Below are 22424 nucleotides of genomic sequence, written 5' to 3'. Positions count from 1 at the left end.
TTTGTTAATTAACCAGCTACCCCTGGACTTGTTGAAGTCCATACCTCCCCCGACAAGGCCGGAGGCTCCATGAGGACAGGAATCTCTCTGTTCTTCCACATTATCTCCCCAATGCACAGGGCTGGGGGATATAAGTAATAGTGGTACTTGATAAGTATTATTACTTATTATTATGTAATACTTAAGTATTTGTTAAAAGAATAAGAGGTAGAAAGGCAATGGGAAGCCAGGGATCCTTGTTTGCTTTGCATATATTTTTTTCTTCACACGAATAGTAGCATATAAGGTCCCCTGTCGGTCACCGCGCTTTTTTCACTTAATAAGCTTGTAGATAATTTCTTATTAGTATGTAGAGAGAGTTGCCGTATTCTTTTTGTTTTGCTTCTTACTGAGGTATAATTTACAATACAACACACCCATTTTATTTGATTCTGTTAACGTTTATTTATTTTGAGACCCAGAGAGTGCGCGCACGGGAGGGGAAGGGGGAGGGGCAGAGAGAGATCGGGAGAGAGAGAATCCCAAGCAGGCTCCGGCTCAAACCCACGAACGGTGAGATCATGACCTGAGCCGAAGTCAAGAGTCGGACGCCTAACTGACTGAGCCACCCAGGCGCCCCCCCCCACCCCCCCGCCCAAACACACTCATTTTAAACACACCGCTGGGCGAGTTTTGACAAACGTATTCACACACATATATAACCACCACCACTAAGACAGAACTGCCTCATCCTCCCAGAAAGCACCCCCCCCCCCCCGCCTCGTGCCTCTTTAAAGGGGACCCTCCCAGGTCCAGGGAGCCAGCAACCTCCCTTCTTGGATTCTAGGTGACTGCCTCCTCTTCCGGCATTTTCCCTAAGCGGAACCGCAGAGCACGTGCAATTTTTTGCTTGGCATTTGCCACTCTGCGTGACAGTGTGTGGTTTCGTGCGCGCGCTTGTATGTTTCGATGCTTTATCCCTTTTCCTTACTGAGAAGAGAGAGCATGAGCACCTTGTGCTGTTCTCAGCTTGGAGCTGTTATGAAAAAGCGTGGCGTGTGGGCCTTTGTGTGGACCTGTCCACCCAGGGGCCCCACGTGTCTGACTCTTGATCTCGGCTCAGGTCATGACCTCACAGTTCATGAGCTCCAGCCCCACGTTGAGCTCTAGGCCGACAGTGTGGGGCCTGCTTGGGATTCTCTCTCTGTCTCTCTCTTTCTCTCTGCCCCTCCCCTCCTCTCTCTCCCTCTCTCTCAAAATAAATACACTTAAAAAAATTGTCGAAGTGATTTCCAAAGTGGTCCCGCCATTGCCCATGGTCTTGAACGTTTCGTGACCCATGAGAGGTGCCCTTGAGGAGGGGCGCTATGTCGGTCACCCAGGCCTCAGCCTGTTTGGAAGATGGGTCCCCACACTAAGACCTTTATTCCTTGAAGGTGGAGACAGGGGGACATTTGAGGTCTAATGTTGAAAGCCGCTTGGCTTTGCAGGGCCCCGGGTTGTGGCCTGGATTCCTCAGATTTAAGTAAGAATGTTTCTCATAGGAGTGTCAGGGGGAGAGGTGCTTCTGAAATTTTGGATTCTGGGGCCCAGAGGGATTGAGTCAGGCGCCTGGGAGTGGCACCTGGGAAGACACATTCTGCATAAGCTCCCTGTGTGAGTCTGACATGCTGCAAAGTTTGGGACACGGAGTCTGGGGGGGGGGGGGTGAGTGAGGGGGAAAGTCATTCAAGGTGGAAAGAACTTTGGGAACAAAATCCCTGATGGGAGAGCACAGGTTATGGGGGCAGGGACCAGAAATCCGGGCCTCGAATGTCAGTCCAAGAGTGCCTGAGGGCACTGGGGAGCCATGGTGGTTTTAAGTGGGGGAGTGTCTGCTTGGGTTTGGGCTCTTGTAGGACCCCTCTGACTGTATCCGTGTGTGTGTGTGTGTGTGTGTGTGTGTGTGTGATATAGAAGGGGGTGAGGACCCAGGAAGGAGACGATGTGAAGTGTGGTGTGGAAACCATGACAGGCCGGGGGGCAGGCGGGGCAGGGGTGTAGACCCCACTCTACACACTCCTTGCCGCTCTTCCTTTTAGGTCTCTGGCCCCAGGCCACTCTCTGCCTTGGATTCTGACCCAGGAACAACTGTGACTCCCCGCGAAAGACACTTCCGCTCTTCTCTGCCCTTCCTCTTCCTCCTCCCCCACCCCTGCTCCTGTGCTCCCTCTCCAGCGAGGTCAGGTGGGCTGGCGGCCAGATATGGGTGCATAGATATGGGTGTGTGTTGTGTGCTTGTGGCGGCCGGGGGAGTGTCTCTGGCTGTGCGTGTGCCAGGAGCTCTGCGAGTTTTTGGGAAACACCTGAGGCCTTCCTGGTGCGTCTGGGTGCCAGCCCTTGAGGGCAACAGTTGGTCTGCTCCCTCCCATGGGTCCCGCCTGCCACCCCCCCCCCCCACCCCGCCCAAGACCCTAGCTAATTCTCACCTTTCCCAGGACAGGTCATCTCACCTCTTGCCTCAGTTTCCCAATCTGTGAATGAAGGAACCATGGCTAGATCCCCCCTACCCGGGCTTGTTGTGAGGTTCCATGAGTTAAAGACAGACACCCAGTAAATGTGACCATCATCTCTCGCGTGCTTCTGTGCGGGCCAGTATTCCTCCCTGGGGGTGGGGGGATTTGATTCTGTGTCCCCATCCATGTGCCTCCGGCGGAAACTCTGGTGTATCCACCTGTGGACCCGCCAGCTGTGCAACCGCGGATGAGTTACTAGACCTCTCTGCGTCTCCGGTTCCTCATCTGCAAAATGGGTGCAATGACGGACTTCATTTCCTAGGGAGGATGCGGCGATCGAGTTAATTACTCCACCTAAAGAACGCGGAACAATGCCTGGCACGCAAGCAGCCCTCAATTACACGAGCAGCTTCATTCGGGTGTGAGCTCAACTCAGAGTGTCTGGAACGTGTGTCTGTCCGCATCTTGCAGGAATCCGGGGCAGGAAGTGCCCGTGGAAGCATACGGGGTTATTTAGGGCAGCATGGGACCAGGCCTGTGAGGGTGGCCTCTCTTTCCTCATCTGTGAAATGGGAATAACAACACACCCCACACGGGGTCCGTGCGCCGGCAACACAGGCACTGGGTGCGCAGGGCCGGGCCGCAGCGCCACCCCTGTGTGCTGCCGCCTTTCCTGGGTCTCCGAAGTGCAGATAATAGGGGCGTCCACCTCCCCTGTTGCTGGAGGACGAAATGAACCCATAAGCACTTAGAACAGCACCTAGTACACAGGAAGCACCCACTGTGAAAACTGTCGCCGGTAATCCGTGCGGAACTCTGTGCCTGTGCTTGCCTGGGCCGGTGTGGGACGGGGCCCCGGAGGATGTGGCCGCGGGCATCCGGCCCTACAGGTTCCTCCGGCACCCCACTTCCTCCGCACCCCGACCTCTTGCCCCCACCATCGCCCTACCCCTCACTCCAAAATCCCCAGGACCTCTGAGGAAAGAGGGGTTGGCAGTGCGTAACCCCTGCCCCTGTCCCGGGAAGGGGTACAGGCCCCCCCAAACCCAGGTGGGGTTGCTGCTCCCCTCTCTGGTGCTCTCTCAGGGCTTCCCTGGGGTCCCCCATCTCGTGCCTTCACATCTGTCCCTCTGCATCTCTCTCTTTCTAAAAAAAAAGTTTATTGGGGCACCTGGGGGGCTCAGTCAGTTAAGCATAAGACTTCAGCTCAGGTCGTGATCTCGCGGTCCGTGAGTTTGAGCCCCGCATCAGGCTCTGTGCTGACAACTCAGAGCCTGAAGCCTGCTTCAGATTCTGTGTCTTCCTCTCTCTCTGCCCCGCCCCCCGCCCCCCATTTTCTCTCTCTCTCTCTGTCCCTCTTTCTCTGTCTCTCTCTAAAGTTTATTTATTTTGAGAGAGAGAGAGAAAGAGAGAGAGTGCATGCAGGGCAGATAGGGAGAAAGGGAGAATCCCAAGCAGACTCCGCACCATCAGCACAGAGCCCTAAGCGGGGCTCGAACTCACAAACTGTGAGATCATGACCTGAGCTGAAATCAAGGCGCTTACCTGACTCAGCCACCCGGGTGCCCCTGTCAGGGTCCCAAGGGTATGGCCCAGGTGAGGGGGGAGGAGGAAGCAGCAGAGGTAGGACCTCCCCCCACCTCCTACCCTCTGGATGAGAACGGGGTGGGGGCAGGAGGGGGTCTTCCTCAAGTGACCTCTGAACCCCGCCAGGCCAGGTCTTGATGAGGGCGGGGGAGCCCTGGTATTAGCTCTTTTGTCACACGCTTCTCCCAGGGCCAATGCCTGGGCCCTCGGCCGGCCCCGGGGAAACTGCGGCAGGAGGCTTGGGAAACTGAAGCGGGGCTGGGCGCCTGGACTCCTGGGTCCCGGCGGAGGAGAGGACCCGGACTCCTGGTCTGAAGGGGCAGGGGACTGGGGCCCCGGACTCCTAAGTCTGAGGGCGGAGGGCCTGGGACCGAGGGCCTTCCCCCAACACACCCGTCTCTTAAATGCCCGCCGAGCGCCCCGCCCCTCCCGCCCCCAGTTAACCCCGAGCCCCGCGGCCGAGCCCGGCACAGTCGCCCGGAGCCCACAGACCGAGCAGGTGCGCGACCCACACGCGCTCGGCAGCGGGATGGACACCGACCAGCCCGAGAGCCCCCGGGAGCCGCCGTCCCCGCCCCCGCCGCCGTCGCCGCCGTCGCCGCCGTCCCCCGCGCCCCCCGAGTCCCCCGGGTCCCCCCGGCCCGAGCAGCCGTCGGAGGCCTACGCCCGGCAGCTGCTGCTGGAGGAGTGGGGGCCGCCCGGCGGGAGCCTGGAGCTGCCCCCCCGCCTCACCTGGAAGCTGCTGTTCCTGCGGCGGCCGCTCTACCGCAACCTGCTGCGCTCGCCCAACCCCGAAGGTGCGGGAGCCGCAGGGCACCCGGCCCCGAGGCCCCGCCTCTTCCGCCGCGCGCGGCACCCTCGCAGCCCTCCGTCTCTCCTTCTCTGCCCTTCTCGCCTTCTCTGCATCCTTCCCCGGCTCTCCCGTCATTGTGCCCCTCTCCGTCTCCTGGCGCCTCTCTTCGTCCCACCGTGCACGGCCCTCTGTCTCTGTCTGTATCATTTGCCCCTGCTATGTCCCCTTGTGTCTCTTTGTCTTACCCCGTATCTCTACCTCTCCCTGCCTCCCTCCGCCTGTATTTCTGTCTCTTTCTCTACGTGCCTCTCTTTCCCTCTCCGTCCCTCTGTCTGTCACACCAGGACGCCCTCCTCCTTCCACCCTCCCTCTTCACCGCACCGTCGCTTCCCGCCCCCCCCCCCCCCGGACATTCTCAGGGCTCTGGCAAGGCTCTGACTCACACGTCGCTGCCAGGCAGGTCCGGTCTGGCACAGATTCCTGCCCTTCCAGCGGAGCCCTCGGGGGGGGGGAGGGAGTCCGGTGGAGGCGGGTAGGGGTGGGACGGGGTGGGGGGGGGGGGCGCTGGAGGCAATTTCAGCCTGCCCGAGGCTCCACTCACCTTGTGCATTTCAGGCATCAACATTTATGAGCCAGCACCCCCTACTGGTCCCACCCAGCAGCCCCTGGAGACTCTGGGTGAGTGCTGGTGGCGGCGCCCGAGGGGAGGGGACAGTCCTGGAGAATGTGCTTGTCCTAACGCTCTGCTCCTCCACCTGCCAGGCAACTTCCACGGCTGGTACATTAGGACCGAGAAGCTCCAGCAGAACCTCAGGTGAGCGGCCGGGATGCGTGTGGCCTGCATTTGGTTCCCTGCCCCAGGGTCTGGCTGCGGGACCTAGAGAAACTGACTTTGCCCCTCTGGGCCTCAGTCTCCTGCTCGGTGCACAGGCTTTGGCATAAAAGAATGCTCACAAAACACAAGGGAGGGTCTGGCTGGCTAGGTCCCGCCCGCATGTAGTAGATGTTCAATAAATAACAGGTCTTAGTGTTGTTTTCTCCACTTTTTTCCCCCCGGGAGAGGGAGTCACCAGGCCACTATTGATTCTCCATCAAACCGAGCCTCATTTCTGCACATTAGGGGAGACGGTGTAACTCAGGGCCTCAGTCACACGCGCCTGGGTTGGGATCCCTAAGGCCAGTGACTTCCCTTCTTGAGCCTCTGTTTCTCATCTGCATCATGGGGTTCCAAAGGAATGGCCCTCAGAGGGGAATAGAGGAACCCTCAAGGTGCTGACTGAGTGCTCGGCGCCCTTATGTGGGTGCCCTTGATGTCTCTGCGAGGGCACTAGGACCCCAGCACATCCCAGGCCTCACCGCCCCCCCACCCCCACTGCCCTGTCCCGCAGCTGGACCGTGAAGCAGCAGTGTGTGGATCTTATGGCCGAGGGCCTCTGGGAGGAGCTCCTCGACGATGAGCAGCCAGACATCACAGTCATGGACTGGTACGTGCTCCTGCCTGGCCAGCCTGTCCCCGCCAGCTCACGGGATGGGCTCCCGGATGTGGAAACCTCACCTTTCCTCCCCTTTGGTCTGAGCTCATCACCAAGACCGGCTCGCCCGCTGCAGGACCCAGCCCCGCCCACTGCACTAGCCCCTTCGCCCTGAGACTCCCAGCTTTTGAGATGGGCCAGGCCAGAGGCCGGTCCTTCTTTCTGAGATGCTCGGCACCCCCTGTTCTCGAGATAAAGCCCTTATCCTTTGGGGTTCCGTCACGCATGGTTACACAAGAATCCTTTCCTGACTACCCTCGAGCTGGGGCAGACGCATTATGCATTATGTGCCCCCAGACCTCCCCCCTCCCAGCCCCCACCATTCTTGGTTTCACTGGTGACAGGTCTGCCTCCCCCATCAGACTGTGACTCCCGCAAGGGTGTGGGGCCATCTTGCTGTGTGGCCAGCACTGCCAGGCCCCGGGTGCACAGAGCGGGTGCCAGTGAGCGTGTGCTGAATGGCCATCAGGGCCAGGGGTTGGGGCTGGGACGTCGGGGCCGCAGTGGCAGCTGAAGGCCTGGACCCCACCCCCAGGTACGAGGACAGCCGGCTGGACACGTGTGTCTATGAGCTGCACGTCTGGCTGCTGGCAGCCGACCGCCGCACGGTCATCGCGCAGCACCATGTGGCCCCCCGGGCCTCCGGGAGAGGCCGCCCCGGCTGCTGGATCCAGGTGAGGCTCTGTCCCCGGCTGCCATCCCCAGACACGTGTTCCTGTCACCTCAGAGAGGGCAGAGGGCAGGGTAGGGTAGGGATCGCAGGTCCCTAACAAGGACTTCTCCCCTAACCCTGGGTGCTGCCACAGGTGTCCCACGTGTTCCGCCAGTATGGCCCTGGCGTGCGCTTCGTCCACTTCCTGCACAAGACCAAGAACCGGATGGAGCCTGGGGGGCTGCGGCGGACGAGGGTGACGGACTCCTCCGTGTCCGTGCAGTTCAGGGAGTGACTGGCAGACTCCGGGCCTGTTCTGACCCCCGGTGTCACTTGTCCACAGCCTTGACGCTTTACCCGATCCCTTGGCACCTCCCTGACCCTTCGGCTCTGTGGCCTTCTCTTCGCACCTCCCTGGTGCTCACCACCACCTGTTCCCTTAATCCCTTCATGACCCCTCAGCTTCTCCTTGATCGCTGACCACCTCCTGGGCCCCTTATTCCTGCCTGGCCCTCGGCTCCCCGCTTGGCATCTTCCCACACCCTTGGACGTCTGACTCGTTGGCATTGCTTCCGCACTCTCTGAGCTCCATGAGGGCAGCGGCCACTTCCTCCTGAGTTAGTGCTCGACAGGCAGTAGGTGCTTCGCGCATCCTTGTGGATCGATGAATAAATGTGTGTGCGTGGGGATGCGGAGTCTTTTCCCTGGCGTTTGCTTCTTCAGAATGTCACTGAGTTCACACCGTGATTTTCCAGCACCCCACAGCCCCTGTGCCCTTCGCATCTCCCTTGACCGCTGATCTCTCCACATGTCCCCAGTTTACAGCCTCTTGGGGCCCCCACCTGCCTCTTCTCTGGCATCTCTTAGTCTCAGACTGTTCCCCTTCTCCCCGCACCCCCAAGTTCTCAACCCCTAGAGCCGTCCCCATATCTTTTCCCCCAAGACCCTCATTTCTCCGCCTCAGTCCTCCAGAGCCCCCGAACCCAGCAAGGTATGGTATCCATCCGGGGCCATCGTGCTGGGGACAGTGGCGGGACAGACTGCAAATCTGAACTAAAATTTTTTCCATGTGTTGGGGAAAAAGAGATTGAAAGTCTTTAACCACCCCTAAACCCGGGGCTCTGGCCAGATCACGCAGGAGACCCCGGTCTTAGCCTGGGCAGGGTCCTTGGAGGCCTCCTGCTGTTCCATGCGTGAATCCTGAGGGAAACTGGAGGTCCCTGGCAGGCCAGAACAGTTGGGGGTGGGGCGGGGGGGGGGGACATTCAGGGGAGGGCTATCTACCAAAAAGTGTGGGAAGCATTTGAACGTTTAACAGTCAGCCAACGGTACATGTCACACGCGTGTCCTGTGGATGTGTGCCTTTGTGCACACCTAAATCCATGGCAGAATCTATGAGTATGTCCCCACCTACAGCATTGTCCCAAGTATAGGCTGATGCAGGCCTCACCACCCTGCTCTCTCCCCCGACATCCCCCCCCCCCCCGACCGCCCTTTCCAGGGTGGACTTGCGCCCCAAGCACGAGTAGATGGCAGGCAGGGTAACTTCACAAGCACACTCTATATTGCAGGGAAGACAGGGTGGGGAGGGGGCAGGAAGAAAGTTCTCTCCTCCTGGGACTTGGGGCCTTCAGCATACCCCAGGTGAGGGGCCTCTGCACTCTGTGGGGGTTGGACACGAGGTACCTCTAAGGCATCAGTAACACCTGCAACAGAGTCAAAAATTGTCACCAGCGGGGGATGCCAGGGGCTCAGAGATCCAGGGTGTGGGGGCTTCCGAAAGCCTGAGGTGGGGTGGGGGGCTGGGGTTGGGCTCTGAGTTCAGGACCTAGGTGTCCTGGGAGCTCTTGGCGCTCTTGCAGGGGGAGGGACCCAACAGGTGGAGAGAGCTCTGACTCGGTGTAGGGCCCCAGGGTCTGTGAGCTTGCATGCGAGAGTGCAGAGTGGGCTCAGGGGCCTCCAAAGTTGGGTCTGGAGGCCTCCAGAACCCTAGCAGGGCCTCCTGGGACTGGTTTCCAGGGCGGAGGCCCATCTAGAGGGTCTAGGTGGATGGGGAGCATGAGGGTAGCTGGGGGCTTCCTGGAACTGGGTTTGGGGTCTTGCAGTGGGTCAGTTTAGAGTCTGGGAGTCCCAGACTTGGGTCTGGGAGCTCCAGGACCCGACGATCTGGGGGTGGGACGACTGGCTTCGGTTCTGGGGGCTCCAGGGTGAGAGGATTGGTGGCTCCCCATCCCCAAGCCAGGCCTAGGACTGCCAGGCTCTGGACGGATCCGCAGGTGGAGGATTCAGGAAGGTGGGAGGCGGGCTGGAGGGTGGGGTCAGCTGCCGAGTCCGGGAATCCCAGAGCTGGGTCCGAAGGGCATGGCCTTGCTGGGGGCAGGGTGCGGGGAGGGGAAGGGGGTCCTCCGGGATTGGTTCTAGGGATTGGTTCTAGGGAGTCCCCACGTGGGTCGGGGGCGCCGCGTGGCGGGGGCGGGGGGGGGGTGCGGTTCGCGCTTTGGACGCGGAGGCGGGGCCGGGGCGCGGGCAGGCACCTGCAATAGAGCGACGCGATGGTGTTGGACCAGTCTCCGAAGATGCCCTTGCGGAACTCTTCCAGGCGCGGGTAGGCGCCGGCCGAGAACTTGCGCGTCTTGCCGGCCTTGCCGCGCAGGGACCACACGGTGAGCTCGCAGCGCGGGGCCACCACGAGCGAGGAGGCGGCGTTGTTCCAGTCGGCGGGCAGGAAGGGCAGGTCGGTGCCCGGCTCCACCGACAGCTCGGCGCCCCCGCAGCAGTTCTCGTAGTAGGGGTCGCTCTTGTCGTAGAGCTTGGCGCACGTGCGCGTCCCGTCCGGCCTCTTGAGGTCGGCGGGCAGCGGGCAGGCGGCTCGGATGCCGGGGACGGCCACCAGGGCCAGGGCCAGCAGCAGGGGGCACAGCGGGGACATGGCGACACTTCGGGCCGCGTCCCCTCGAGCTTTTATGCGCCTGACCCGTGGGAAGGGAGAAGCTGCGAGATAAGGACGCCCTCCCTCGCCTCCCCCGCGGGGAGGCCTTCCTAACCGAGGCCGGAAACCCACAGCCGATGAACACGAGATGGGCAGATTTGTATACAACCTAGTAACTTTCACGTGGCAAACGTTATTTTTAAAAAGTCGATTAACAGGACTTGAGGACGAGTCTCTTGTAACTGGAGGGCAGCATAGCCTTATAGGTATAGGTACGAAGAGCTCTAGAAAACCGACAGGGATTGGAAACCAACCCCCCCCTCCGCCCACTTCCAAATAAAGAGAGGTCAACGGAGGGCGGGGTGGGGGGCTGGGTTTCCAGGCTGGGCAAGTCCCCTTGTCAGGACACAGGACCTTGGGAAAGGAAAAGCTGGAGATAAGGAGAGAGTGGCCCTGGAGGGAAGGGAGAGGAGGGGAGGAGAGGAGGAGAAAGATCCCACTCCCCCCAGAACAGGAGAGATTCCCAACCAAGGTTGGAAACCCAGAATCTGTGAATTAGACATATCAGGACAACACTTGGTTTTTACCACCTCAAGGCAACGTATAAAAAGGTTTGGGGGTGGGGGTGGGGGGTGGGAGATCGCAACACGTGGGACAGTGTATCAATGATAGCTATAATATATAAAGAGTGCTTACAAATGGACAAGAAGATATCAAACAACCCCCTCCCCAAGAAAGGCAAGCCTTGGAAGCGGAGAGGGGAGGAACAGGAGGCTGCCACAACCTCCTCCCCATTTGCCAGGAGCCAGAAGATTTGCTTAAGAAGCCTGGAAATCTTGAATTTATAAGATAAACAGAGGACCTATTGAGCTGTATAACATGTAAACCTTTTGTATAGCAACAAACACGGCCTAAACAAAAACCTTTTAACCTGGGAAAAAGTAGACAATTCTTGTAACATACAGTAAGCGGTGACCAATCACAAGCAGAAATGACATAAGCCGAAGGGAAACTTAAGGAGCAGCAAAGGAAGGGTGGGTAGGCTGGGACCTCACAGGGGGACAGGGAGCTGGGCATCTGGGGGCCTGGCCAAGACCCTTCAGAGACTTTGGAGTTCCTTGCTGCCTGCCAGGCGAGCACAGAGTGAAGAGTGGATGAACCCATCAACAATCAGTGTTTCAAGTCTGTGGCTCTGTGGGTAAGGCCAAGTCTGGCCTTGGTTTCCTCATCTGTAAAATGGGTGATATTCCGGGCCCCTGGGCGGCTGATTGAGTGTCTGACTCTTGATTTTGGCTCAGGTCATGATCTTACAGTTGGTGAGATTGAGCCCCCTGTCGGGCTCTGTGCTGACAGTGTGGAGCCTGCTTGGATTCTCTCTCTCTCTCTCTCTCTCTCTCTCTCTCTCTCTCTCTCTCTTTCTCTCAAAATAAATAAACATGAAAAAAAATTGAATGGATGATACATTGTACAATAGGATTGTTATGAAGATTACAAAGGGTGACGGAAAGTACAGGGGGAGGGGGTAAGTGAACGGCCTACAGAGCCAGGCTGCCTGGGGCCAAATCCCAGCTCCTCTTTGAGCAGGGCCCCAGGGGGACAACGATGGGATCCACCTCAGGATGCTGGCATAAGGGGTCAGTGAGTTAGTCCCCGTGACAGCACTAACGGTAGGGCCCTTGCCAAGTGTCCTGTGGGCATTTGCCATCACTGTTACTACGTCGGCCCTGAGCACGGTGCCTGGCACACAGTAAGAGCTCAACAAACACAAAGCAGCACAAGTCTGCTCTTCTCCCCGACCAGCTCGCCCTGCCCCCACCCCCGGGGCCCCCAGATGCTGTCTCCCCGCTTTGGCCAGGGTCATGCAGGGGTGAGGAGCCAAAGGCTAGAAACACTTGGAAGTAGGTTCAAAGTTTTGACTCTTGTCACTTTGTTGAGTGACCTTGGGCAAGTGAACTCACCTCTCTGAGCTTTGGTTTCCTCCTACCTTCAATGGGATGATAGAAAAGGACAATAGAAATTTACTATGGGGCGCCCGGGTGGCTCAGTGGGTTGAGAGTTCAGCTCAGGTCATGATCTCGTGATTCGTGGGTTCGAGCCCCACGTCGGGCTCGGTGCTGACAGCTCAGAGCCTGGAGCCTGCTTCGGATTCTGTGTCTCCCCCTCTCTCTCTGCCCCTCCCCCACTTGTGTGCTCGCACCCTCTCTCTCTCTCTTTTGCTTTCTCTCACTCTCTCAAAAATAAACATTAAAAAAATGTTTATTTATTTTTGAGAGACAGAGACAGAGCATGAGCGGGAGAGGGGCAGAGAAAGGGAGACACAGAATGGGAAGCAGACTCCAGGCTCTGAGCTGTCAGCACAGAGCGGACGTGGGGCTTGAACCCACGAACCGTGAGATCATGACCTCAGGCGAAGTCAGACATTTAACCGGCTGAGCCACCCAGGCACCCCTAAACATTTAAAAAAAGAAAATAACTATATAAAGAAATCTATAACTGACATAATTAAATCTTATTCATAAACATTAGGAACAATCCACATAATTTTTATTTATACATATAATATAAATACTTAATCTGTAATACTGAACAAAAACATTATCAATATAAATATATAAAGCACAAAGTACAGTGCCCAGCACAGGGAACAAGCTCCAGAGATGGGAGCAGTTATGACTGTCTTATAATGATGATTTTGAGACCCTGGATCCTGGCCTGGCCCTGCCCCAAACTAGAACCTGGATCCTTCTCCCTCCTTTCCTCCTGTGAGCCCATGAAATCTAATCTCCAGCCGCTAACTTCCCAGCCTGCCTCCTTGACCTCAGGGACACAGAGCCCCCACCCTCCCCAGCTCTGCATGGGTCCCTGGACTCAGGGATGGAGACAGGAAAGCATAGTGCTATTGGAGAGGGCCACGAACATCAGACACTGTAGCGACACGGGACAGCAAGGATACCCTGATGGGGAGACAGACCCAGCGACAGGACCCCTGGCTGTGGACCGTAGCACACAGCCAGCATCAGAGAGAACCCACGGAGACCCAGAGCGAGGGCACGGCATCCCCAATCCGGGGACACATACACGGGCAGGGGAGGGGAGGGACATGCTGTGACACAGTCGACCACTGATGGTCACTGAGACTCACTGGTGAGTTCTAGAGAACAGCATGCACTCAGCGCAGACACATGCTTGGACACAGTCGGGGAGAAACACTGTCCCCGCCCCCGGACAGAAGCACACCCACCATCAACAACAAGCCCCCAGCCCTCAACCACTCCCGCTCTACACCCCATGAAATCTCCAAAGCACAAAAGTCCATGCACATTTCTGATGTCCCAGAGTGAGCACCCACAGGCATCTTCACCCAGAAACAATTTCCTTACTGTTTATTAACACAAACTGGGCAAATAGTAGAAAAGTAAACATCTCCTTTTTTCCTTTTTTTTTTCAAAAAAAAAAAAAATGGAAGAATGCCCTGCCCTTGAGGAACCCATGAGCCCTTGAGAAAGTCGATCAATAATTTGAACACAATGTGAAGAGAGTTAAAACGGGGCATTGCAAAGGACTCTGGGAATACAGTGCAAAGAATAGCCAGTTTCCCCCTTAATATCCACTGGTATATTTGGATTTGTATCATCAGGAAAAAATCTTTTCAGAGCTCACAACCTGAATGCCACATTTTTCACAAGACCGTAAAAAAGGAGATTGGTGTGCACGTGAAATTGCCACCAGTAGAAAAAGGAAGTATTTGTCTCAATCAAGGTGGTGCCTGAACACAGACAACATTATAGGTGGCACACCGTTGAAATGAAAATGCTGTCTGTTGCATAAGTACAGGAAAATATTCAGATCAGTACTCAAGTTCACACTGGATCAGGGGAACTCACTACGCTTCTGCAATGATATGTCACTGGTGGGATTATTTCTGTATAATCCTTAAGGGCTAATATGACCACCCCCCCCCCCCCAAGCAGCCATACTCCTATGGTTTGGAAATAGGGATTCTCAGAAGTGTGGTCCCCGGATCAATGTCATCAGCATCCCCCGGGGACTTGTTAGAAGTCAGTGCAAATTCTCAGCCTCACCCAAGTTGGATGAATCAGAAACTCTAGGGGTGGAGCCCCACAATCTGAGTGTTAAATGCCCTCCTGGTAATTTGATGCCTCCTGGAGTTTGAAAAAACGCTGGGTAGGGTTTTGGTCTTCTAAGTCTCCGCAGGTCACTGACTTTATTACATCTAGAATTTTCTGTATTGACACCTCAAGTTTTTCAGCTTCTATAAGACGTATTTCACAGAATTTTCCTGATTAAAAAAAAACCACGTTAGTCATAGAAAAAGGGACAGGTCTTGGGGGTCCCAGGGGGAGCCTCATAAGGCCGTGCCTGGAACCAAATGCCTCACATGAACTTGAATCTTCTCCTACACAGACAGAAGGTCAGTCATCATCCAACTTCAGGACGTGGCTGAAGACCGTATTCTCAGCTACACCGGCCCCAGGTGAGGTTCCTTGTTTCCAAGCCTCCCTTGGATCCCATGGCCCCCTTGCGGTCCAGGTCAAGGCTACTCAACCTTCACTGCGCCGCAAATCGCTTGGGGAGGGAGGGGGGAGGGTCTTAAGAAACCGATCCAACAGGTCTGGGTGAAGGATCTAGGCTCTGCATTTCCCGCGAGCTCCCGGGTGCCGCCAGGCTGCTGGGGGCCACTGAAGAAGCGTCTCTCCCCGGCCGAGACAGGTGTAGCGAGAATGCAGCTCCAAATATGGAACCTGTCACCAGGAGGTCGTGGCAGGATTTGGGAGGTGGGCAAGGCCAAGTGGACGCCCGGGCAGCGGTTAGATAGAGAAACTCCAATGAAATTTCAGGAGGAAGGCTGTGGAGGAAGCGAAGTCCGAGACTCCTCAGGGCTGGAACAGCGTTGGCCCAAGAGTCCCTGCAGCCGCGGGTGCGGGTGCGTGTGCGGGTGCGGGTGCTGGTGCGGGTGAAACCCTGGGTGGAGCCCGAAGCGGGGCGGGGCTTCGGCGGCTGCGGGACGGGTTAGGGGAGGCAGGGAGCCCTCGCGAGGTGGCGCCAGAGCACGGAGATTCACCAGGCAGCCCGGGCGTACCGAATCCAGGTTCAAATCCCGACTCTGCCCTTCACGAGCTCCGTGCACTTGGGCACGTTGAACAACCTCTGTAGACTTCAGCTTCTTCGTGTGTGAAGTGGGGCTAAGACACGAAAGCTAGTTGTAGCTTCTTAGCTTTGAGGCTTGCATGGGACCTTTCCTTTTTATTGCTTATATTCGTCATTGGTATATTTGTTTGAGAGGGGGGAGGGGCAGAGAGAGAATTTTTTTTTTTTTTTTTTTTTTTTTTTTTTCAGAGAGAGAGAATCTTAAGCAGGCTTCATGCTCAGCACAGAACCCCAGACGGCCCTGGATTCCACGACCCTGGGTTTATCACCTGAGCCTAAATCAAGTGTTGGTAGCTTAACCGACTGAGCCACCCAGGCGCCGCCACCATTACACTTGCATGGGGACTAGGCATTAGAGCATGGACGTCTTGGGGGGACAGTTACTCTGCCTATCGCAGATCAGTATTGAGTTTTACTATAAAGGAGGAGTAGTCTCTCTTGTATGAAGAGAGGCAGTCGCCCAAGCTGTCTGGGGCTCCAGTGTCAGGACCCAACCTCCTTCTATACTGTGGCTCCATCATCAATATGTGGGTTCCTCTTCATGGTCCAAGATGGTTGCTTGCGCTCCATCCTTCACACCCACAATCCCAGACAACAGGTGGACAATGGGAGGGAGGGAGGGAAGAGTGAATGCCTTACCCTTTAGGTCTTTCCCAGAAGTGCCACATGACACTGAACTTAGCTCCAAGGGAGCACATGATGCCACACGAAGATGAGTCTTGACTCGGGTTAGCCATTTGCCTGCTGACAGACCAAGTTTCCTGTTCCTAAAGAAAGAACAAACATTGAAGGATTGTCACAAAGTTTGGGTAAGAGGCAGGTCGAGGGATGGCACGAGAGGCGGATAGGGGACAGATGTCCAGGAGAAGAGAAAAGGGGATCCAGCCTGTCCACAGCCTGGGTGTGGTAGAGAGAAGGCTGACCGCGGTGGGCTGATTAACGGCCTCCAGAGATATTCTGGTACCAATCCTGGAAGCTGTGAATGTGACCTTATTTGGTAAAAAGAGACTTCGCAGATGTGAATGCGTTACAGATCTTCAGATGGGGAGACTGTCCGGGATTACCTGGGTGAACTCCAATCGCAAACACATGTCTTTGTAAGCGGGCAGTCGAGGGAGACTTGACCACAGAGGAAAAGGTGTGACAGCCGAGGCGGAGATTGGGGCGCTGTGCTTCGAGGATGAGGAAGGGGCCCGAAGCCCAGGAATGCAGGCCACCAGTGGAAGTTGAAAAAGACGAGGAAATGAATTCTCCCCTGGATCCCCCCTGAGGAATCAACCCTGCCGACACCTTGATTTTAGTCTTTGAGGTCTCGTCTTTACCTTCTGACTTCTAGAACTATCGGAGAGTGAATGCTGTTGTTGCGGACTACTAAGCTTGTGGCAATTTGTTACACCAGCCATAGGAAATGAATGTGGTGACTCTGCCCTAAAATGTCTCATGTCCCCTAGGAGAGCTAACTGGGGCAGGAGATCCCCTGAGGAATTGGGTGTTGGCTAAAGTCTTCCAGGGAACCACAGTGATTATGGGCCCAGGAGCTCCACTTCTGGGTATTTACCTGAAGAAAACAAAACACGAATTCAAAAAGGTATCTATGCCCCCATGTTCATCGCAGCCCTATCTACGATAGCCAGGTCATGGAAGCACCCTAAGTGACCACCAGTGGAGGAAAGGATAAGGGAAATGTGGTATAGGTACACGATGGGATGTTATTTGGCCATGAAAAAGGGAAATCTTGCCGTTTGCGACAACCCAGGTGGACCTTGAGAGCAACATGCTGAGTGAAATAAGTCAGACAGAAAAAAAGACAAATAGCGTAGGATCTCACTTATGTGTGGCGCATGAAAACAACACACACACACGCACACACACACACACACACACACACACACGCAAAACCGAACTCACAGAAATAGAGAATTGGTGGTTGCCAGAGGCAGGGCAGAGGTAGAATGTGGACAAAAATGGGTGGAAAGGGGCAAAGGCACTGACTCTTCGTTATGAGATAAATGTCACGGGATTGTAACCACAGCATGATGACCACAGTTAAGAATGCTGCAGCCCATATTTGAACATTGCTAAGATAGATCTTAAAAAGTCTCATCACAGGAAAGAACATCGTAGTAATGTACGGGGACGGATGTTAACTAGACCTAGTTGGTGATTATTCATACGTACCGACGTCGAATCTTTATGTTGTGTGGCTGGAACTAATATAATATTCTATGTCTACTATACCTCAAGTCTTGAAAAAGTGATCGTGGGGGTAATTGGCTTTACTAATGAGACAAAAAGACAGTGCCCTTGGGGAGATTGCATTCCACGTGGGGAGACTGGCAATAAGCAAAAGAAAATAAATGAAATGATTGAATGCCACATGGTGTACATGCTATGGAGAAAAGTTAGTCAAGCAGCGGGCATGGAACAGAGTAGGAACAATTTTGAATGAGTGGTCAGGGAAGCCTCAGGAAGAAGCACTCGAGCAAAGACTTGAGGAGGGGAAGGAGGGAGCTATGGCAATGCTGGGGGAGGGTGGGGGAGCATTCCAGGGAGAGGGAACTGCCAGAGCAAAAGAATATTTAAGAAATGGTAAGGAATTCGTGTGGCCAGAATGGAGAGAGGTGAGAAGAGAGAGGAGTAGATGAGATCAGGGAGGTCAGGGGAGCAGGTCATGTGGGGCCTTATAGGAGGACTTTGTCTTTTACTCTGAGCAAAATGGAGCCAGGAGAGAGCAAGGGAGGTCCTGGCCTGACTCAGGTGTTCACAGGGTCCCTCTGGCTGTGTTTGGGGAACAGACTGGGAGCCCAGGGAGGAGGCTGCTGCCATGGTCCAGGGGGAAGACAGTGGACAAGACTAGGCGGGGGCAGTGGAGAGAGTGAGAAATCGTCAGATTCAGCATATACTTACAATTAGAGCCAACTGGGTGTACTAACCAGATGTGAGAAATGACAGAAAAGACAGGAGCCAGGGATGATTCCAAGGTCTTTCGCCTGTGGGTCTGGAAAGATGAGCTGCCACTTACTGGGCTGAGAAAGATTATAGAAACAACAGGGTTAACATGAGAAGAGCAGGAGTTACGTTTGGGGCATGATAAGTTTGAGAAGCCCATTGGACATCTAAATGAAGTTGTTCGGTAGTCACTTTGATGTATAAGCTTGGAGTTTAGGGGTGAGGTCTGAAGATCAAAATTTGGGAGTGGTATCAGTCACTTTGTGCTGTGTAATAAATAATCACAAATATCTCAAAACCACAATAACCACTTACCGAGCCCAGCATCTGCAGATCAGCCGGGGGTGGCTCTGATAATCTCTGGCAGATTCCGGCCAGGTTCAGATGGGTGGCTCTGCTTCAAGCTGTGGGTCTGGCTGGTTCAGATCCGAGGCCAGCCTGAAGGACAGCAGCAAGCCAGGGGAGCTCTTCTCATTGCCATGGCCAAAGCCCAGGCAAGTGGAAACCCATGAGGCTTGGCTTAGCTTGAGAACGACACATCATCACTTTTAGACATACATCATTGGCTTTAAAAATCCACATGACTTGGTCCAAAATCGAGAGGCAGGGAAGTAAACTCTGTCTTCAGTGAGGCCATGCCAATGATGTGGATTTGGGGGTGCGGGGGAGAATTTGCAGCAAGAATTCAATCTGTCCCAGGAGCCATGACTGTAGAGGCTGGTTATGTTCTAAAGCCATGAGAATAGCCAAATGCATCACAGATTGAGGAAAGATAAAGACCAGGATGAGCCCTGGTATATTCCAATGTCTATAAGTGGGAGAGGAGGAGAATAATCAGAAAATAAGACTGAGCAGGAGCCACCAGAGAGGTAGAAGGAAAATCAGGCAAGTGGGAAGTAGCGAAGAGTATGTTTCACAGAACAAAGAATGATCACCTATGTCAACGATTGTGAGTAGATCATGAAAGATTGGACTGAGAATCAACCACTGAGTTTAGCAATATGGAGATGATTGGTGGGCTGGAGAAGAGCTGAATCTGTGGAGTGGTAGGATGCTGTCCCTTTTCTTCCTCTGGATATTGCCAAGAGGATGTAATGTCTGGAACTGTAGTAGCTCCCGTGTGACCATAAGTTGGCCTAACTTAAGGGTGAAGCTAAAATGCTGAGAATGGCAAGGCTGAGAGATAGGAAGAATCTGGATTATTGATAACATTACTGTGAGTTCCTGAATTAGCCAACTCTTGGCCTATTTTACCCTTAGACCTCTGGTTATATGAAATTACAAATTCCTGATCGTTTTGAGTTGGGGTTTTCTATTATTTAAGCAAAAAAAAAAAAAAAAGTCCTGATAAACATATTTGCATTTAATACACAATGGTATGGTTCTTTTTGTTCTACAACTATATGTGATGTTACAGTATTTCGTTTAAAAAACAACCGGGACACCTGGGTGGCGCAGTCGGTTAAGCATCTGGCTCTTGATTTCAGCTCAGGTCATGATCTCATGGTTGTGGAATCGAGCCCCATGTTGTGCTCCCCTCTGAGCATGAAGCCTGCTTGAGATTCTCCCTGCCCCCCCCCCCCGCCCTGCCCTCTGTCTCTCCGCCCCTCCCCCACTGGCATGCACTCTCTCACGCGCTCTCTCTCAAAAATAAAAACCACCACCACCACCATTACCTATAAGTGCTGAAGATGTTAACAGGCATTCATCAAGATCCAAGGGATGGAAGAAACCACCCTGCTCTGGCAGATAGCGGTGTTCAGAACCATGGAGAGCAGCCAGTGGCGCTGCCTTCAGGGTGCAGTAGACTGGCTCTTAGAGGGGTTTCCGCTGGCCAATCCCTTTCTATGGATCATTATTCAGAAGATGGCAAGGGGACCTTTAGAATTAGAGTTTTTGTTGCTATTGGCTTATGAGGTGGTCCAGTGTGGATCTGAACTTGAGCTGTTTTCTATGCACAAGAACAAAGCTAATTTGTCCCTGTCCTTGAAATTAGAGTTGGAGATATGACTTTAGAATATATTAGACTGCCTTATTCAAATTATGTTCTTACATTTATTTGTTTGTTTGTTTGTTTGTTTGAGAAAGAGAGAGAGAGAGCACACAAGGAGAGAAGAGGGGCAGAGGGAGGGAGAGAGAGAGAATCCCAAGCAGGCTCCACGTTCATCATGGAGCCCAATGTGAGGCTTGATCCCACAACCCTGGGATCATGACCTGAGCTGAAATCAACAGTCAGACACTCAACTGACTGAGCCACACAGGTGCCCCTGTTCTTACTTTTTAAAGTGAGGAATCCATTTATTGGGAGGGAATTAGAAATCTCTGCCCTATTGACTTTAGTCTTGGTTATGTCATTTGTTTTGTCCAATGAAAGTATGTGTACCATTTTGGAGCAGATGCTCTAAGAATAGACCACCATGTACTGTAATCTCTCTACTCTAAGACCAGCAATATCCCAGTTAGGGCTACACCTTTATCCTGGATCCCAGTGAGGAGCTGGGACTCAGCCTACCCATGATAGTCATATTGAATGAGCAATAAACATTTGTTGTTACTAGCCACTGAAATTTGAGAATTATTTGTTACGATAGCATAACCTGGCCTACGTTGACTGATACAAGAGTAATCAGCAAGAAGGTGGTTGGTGAATTCATGTATGTATGAATGTATATCATGTATATAGAAATGTATGTTATAAGTCCAGAGAGACCATAAAGAGGGAAGCGAGAAAAGGGACAGGACTCTGAGAAGCTCTAGTATTTAAGAGGTAGGAAGAAGAAAGAGAACCAGAAAATGTGACTGAGAAACAGCAGCCAGAATTTGAAGGAAGATAAGAAAAGTATAATATCACAAATATCAAAATGGGAGAGAGTTACAAGAAGGAATTGATGAAGAATGGGTTCTATGCTGCTGAGAGGCCATCTGGGGTGAGAACTAGAGAGGCAATCACAGGATTTAGCTGTGAAGAGATTGTTGGTGTTGAGTGGAGCTCTTGGGGCAGAAGCCAACTGTAGGGGCTATGGAGACTGGGGTAGGTAAGGAAGTGGAGCCAATGGAAAAAAGATATGGAGAAATAGTTGGAAAGAAACCTATGGACTAAGAAAGGTGAGCCTGATGATGGGCAAGTACTTGTAAAGAAGGTTTTGAAAAATAGAGGACAAGAGAAAGGTATTTTATGGGGGAGTGAATTAAGAGGGACCAGGATCAGGCACTGGCCCAAGTCAGGCAGAAAGACACTTCATCCATGGGGACTGAGGAGCAAGGTAGGAGAGTGGTGTAGATGATGAGGAATTTCTACCTTGCAGCTTCTGGAAGGTAGAGGGAAAGGTAATCTGTATGGAAAGAGAGAGGAAGTGATGGAGTAGTGAATATGAGAAAGAAGAGATTTGAAAGAGCTGGAGTGAAACGTTCCAGATACAGATGTAAAGAAAGAGTGGTGTCACAGAGATGGGAGTGGGCAGAAGAGCCTGGTTCCCCAGACTGCAGCCCCAGATTATCCATCTTCCTGACTCTCCTCCATGGGTACTGAATGCAAGGATACTTTGGCACTTCATACCAACTGCAGTCCCAGGGAATGATGGTGACAAATAATCCCATGCAGCCAGAATTCTTCAGCTTTGAGGGGAACTCACCTTTCACTTCCACGTGTATCATTAAGGATGTTTTGGCTACAAATAGCAGAAAGTACTAACTCAACTGGCTTAAAAAGTGAGGTGAATTTGTTATCTCTCACACACACACAAAAGTAATGAATATAAACACAAAACTCTTTAACAAAATATTAGCACATAGAATTCAGCAATAGATCAAAGAATTATACACCATGATCCAATGGGGTTCGTCCAAGGATGCAAGACTGGTCAGTATTTGAAAACTAATCAGTATAGGAGCACCTGGGTGGCTCAGTCGGTTAAGCGGCCGACTTCAGCTCAGGTCATGATTTCGCACTCCGTGAGTTCAAGCCCTGCGTCGGGCTCTGGCTGACAGCTCAGAGCCTGGTGCCTGTTTCAGATTCTGTGTCTCCCTCTCTCTCTCTGACCCTCCCCCGTTCATGCTCTGTCTCTCTCTGTCTCAAAAATAAATAAACGTTAAAAAAAATAATAAAAAAACCTAATCAGTATAATCCACCAAAACAGGCTAAAGAAGAAAACTCATGTGATCATATCAATCAATGCAGAAAAAACATTTGCCAAACTTCAACACTCACTCATAATTTTTAAACACCTCTTATAAAAATAGGAACAGATAAGAACTTCCTCAAGTTGATAAAGAGCGTCTACAAAGAGTATCTACAAGTAGATAAAGAGTTAACATTACACTTAATGGTGAAAGATTGAAG

General features: G+C 53.5%; 2 protein-coding genes across 2 annotated transcripts; one reads left to right on the top strand and one right to left on the bottom strand.

The window, feature by feature from the left end:
- The first annotated feature begins 4590 nt into the window (after nucleotides 1-4590).
- Nucleotides 4591-7719, top strand: NCCRP1 (NCCRP1, F-box associated domain containing). Its single transcript, XM_042969502.1, has 6 exons — nucleotides 4591-4858; nucleotides 5470-5532; nucleotides 5617-5668; nucleotides 6243-6338; nucleotides 6922-7060; nucleotides 7193-7719. The coding sequence occupies exons 1-6, from the start codon at nucleotides 4591-4593 to the stop codon at nucleotides 7331-7333; spliced, it is 759 nt and encodes a 252-aa protein (XP_042825436.1). The 3' UTR covers nucleotides 7334-7719.
- An 893-nt stretch (nucleotides 7720-8612) lies between these two features.
- On the bottom strand, nucleotides 8613-10001 carry SYCN (syncollin). Its single transcript, XM_042970304.1, has 2 exons — nucleotides 9573-10001; nucleotides 8613-8744 (listed from the first exon to the last, which is right to left on the bottom strand). The coding sequence occupies exons 1-2, from the start codon at nucleotides 9965-9967 to the stop codon at nucleotides 8735-8737; spliced, it is 405 nt and encodes a 134-aa protein (XP_042826238.1). The 5' UTR covers nucleotides 9968-10001; the 3' UTR covers nucleotides 8613-8734.
- Nucleotides 10002-22424: the final 12423 nt, after the last annotated feature.

This window comes from Panthera tigris, chromosome E2 (assembly GCF_018350195.1).
Source record: "Panthera tigris isolate Pti1 chromosome E2, P.tigris_Pti1_mat1.1, whole genome shotgun sequence".
NCBI lineage: Eukaryota > Metazoa > Chordata > Mammalia > Carnivora > Felidae > Panthera > Panthera tigris.
The sequence above is the reverse complement of the archived record's forward strand: the minus strand, read 5'-3'. Positions and strand labels throughout refer to the sequence as shown.

Excerpts from the sequence above, each read along its gene's own strand:
- NCCRP1 (XM_042969502.1), top strand. The coding sequence starts at position 4,591 with ATGGACACCGACCAGCCCGAGAGCCCCCGGGAGCCGCCGTCCCCGCCC. Across the intron at positions 5,669-6,242 it reads AAGCTCCAGCAGAACCTCAG|CTGGACCGTGAAGCAGCAGT; the intron begins GTGAGCGGCCGG and ends CCTGTCCCGCAG. Across the intron at positions 6,339-6,921 it reads GACATCACAGTCATGGACTG|GTACGAGGACAGCCGGCTGG; the intron begins GTACGTGCTCCT and ends CCCCACCCCCAG.
- SYCN (XM_042970304.1), bottom strand. The coding sequence starts at position 9,967 with ATGTCCCCGCTGTGCCCCCTGCTGCTGGCCCTGGCCCTGGTGGCCGTC.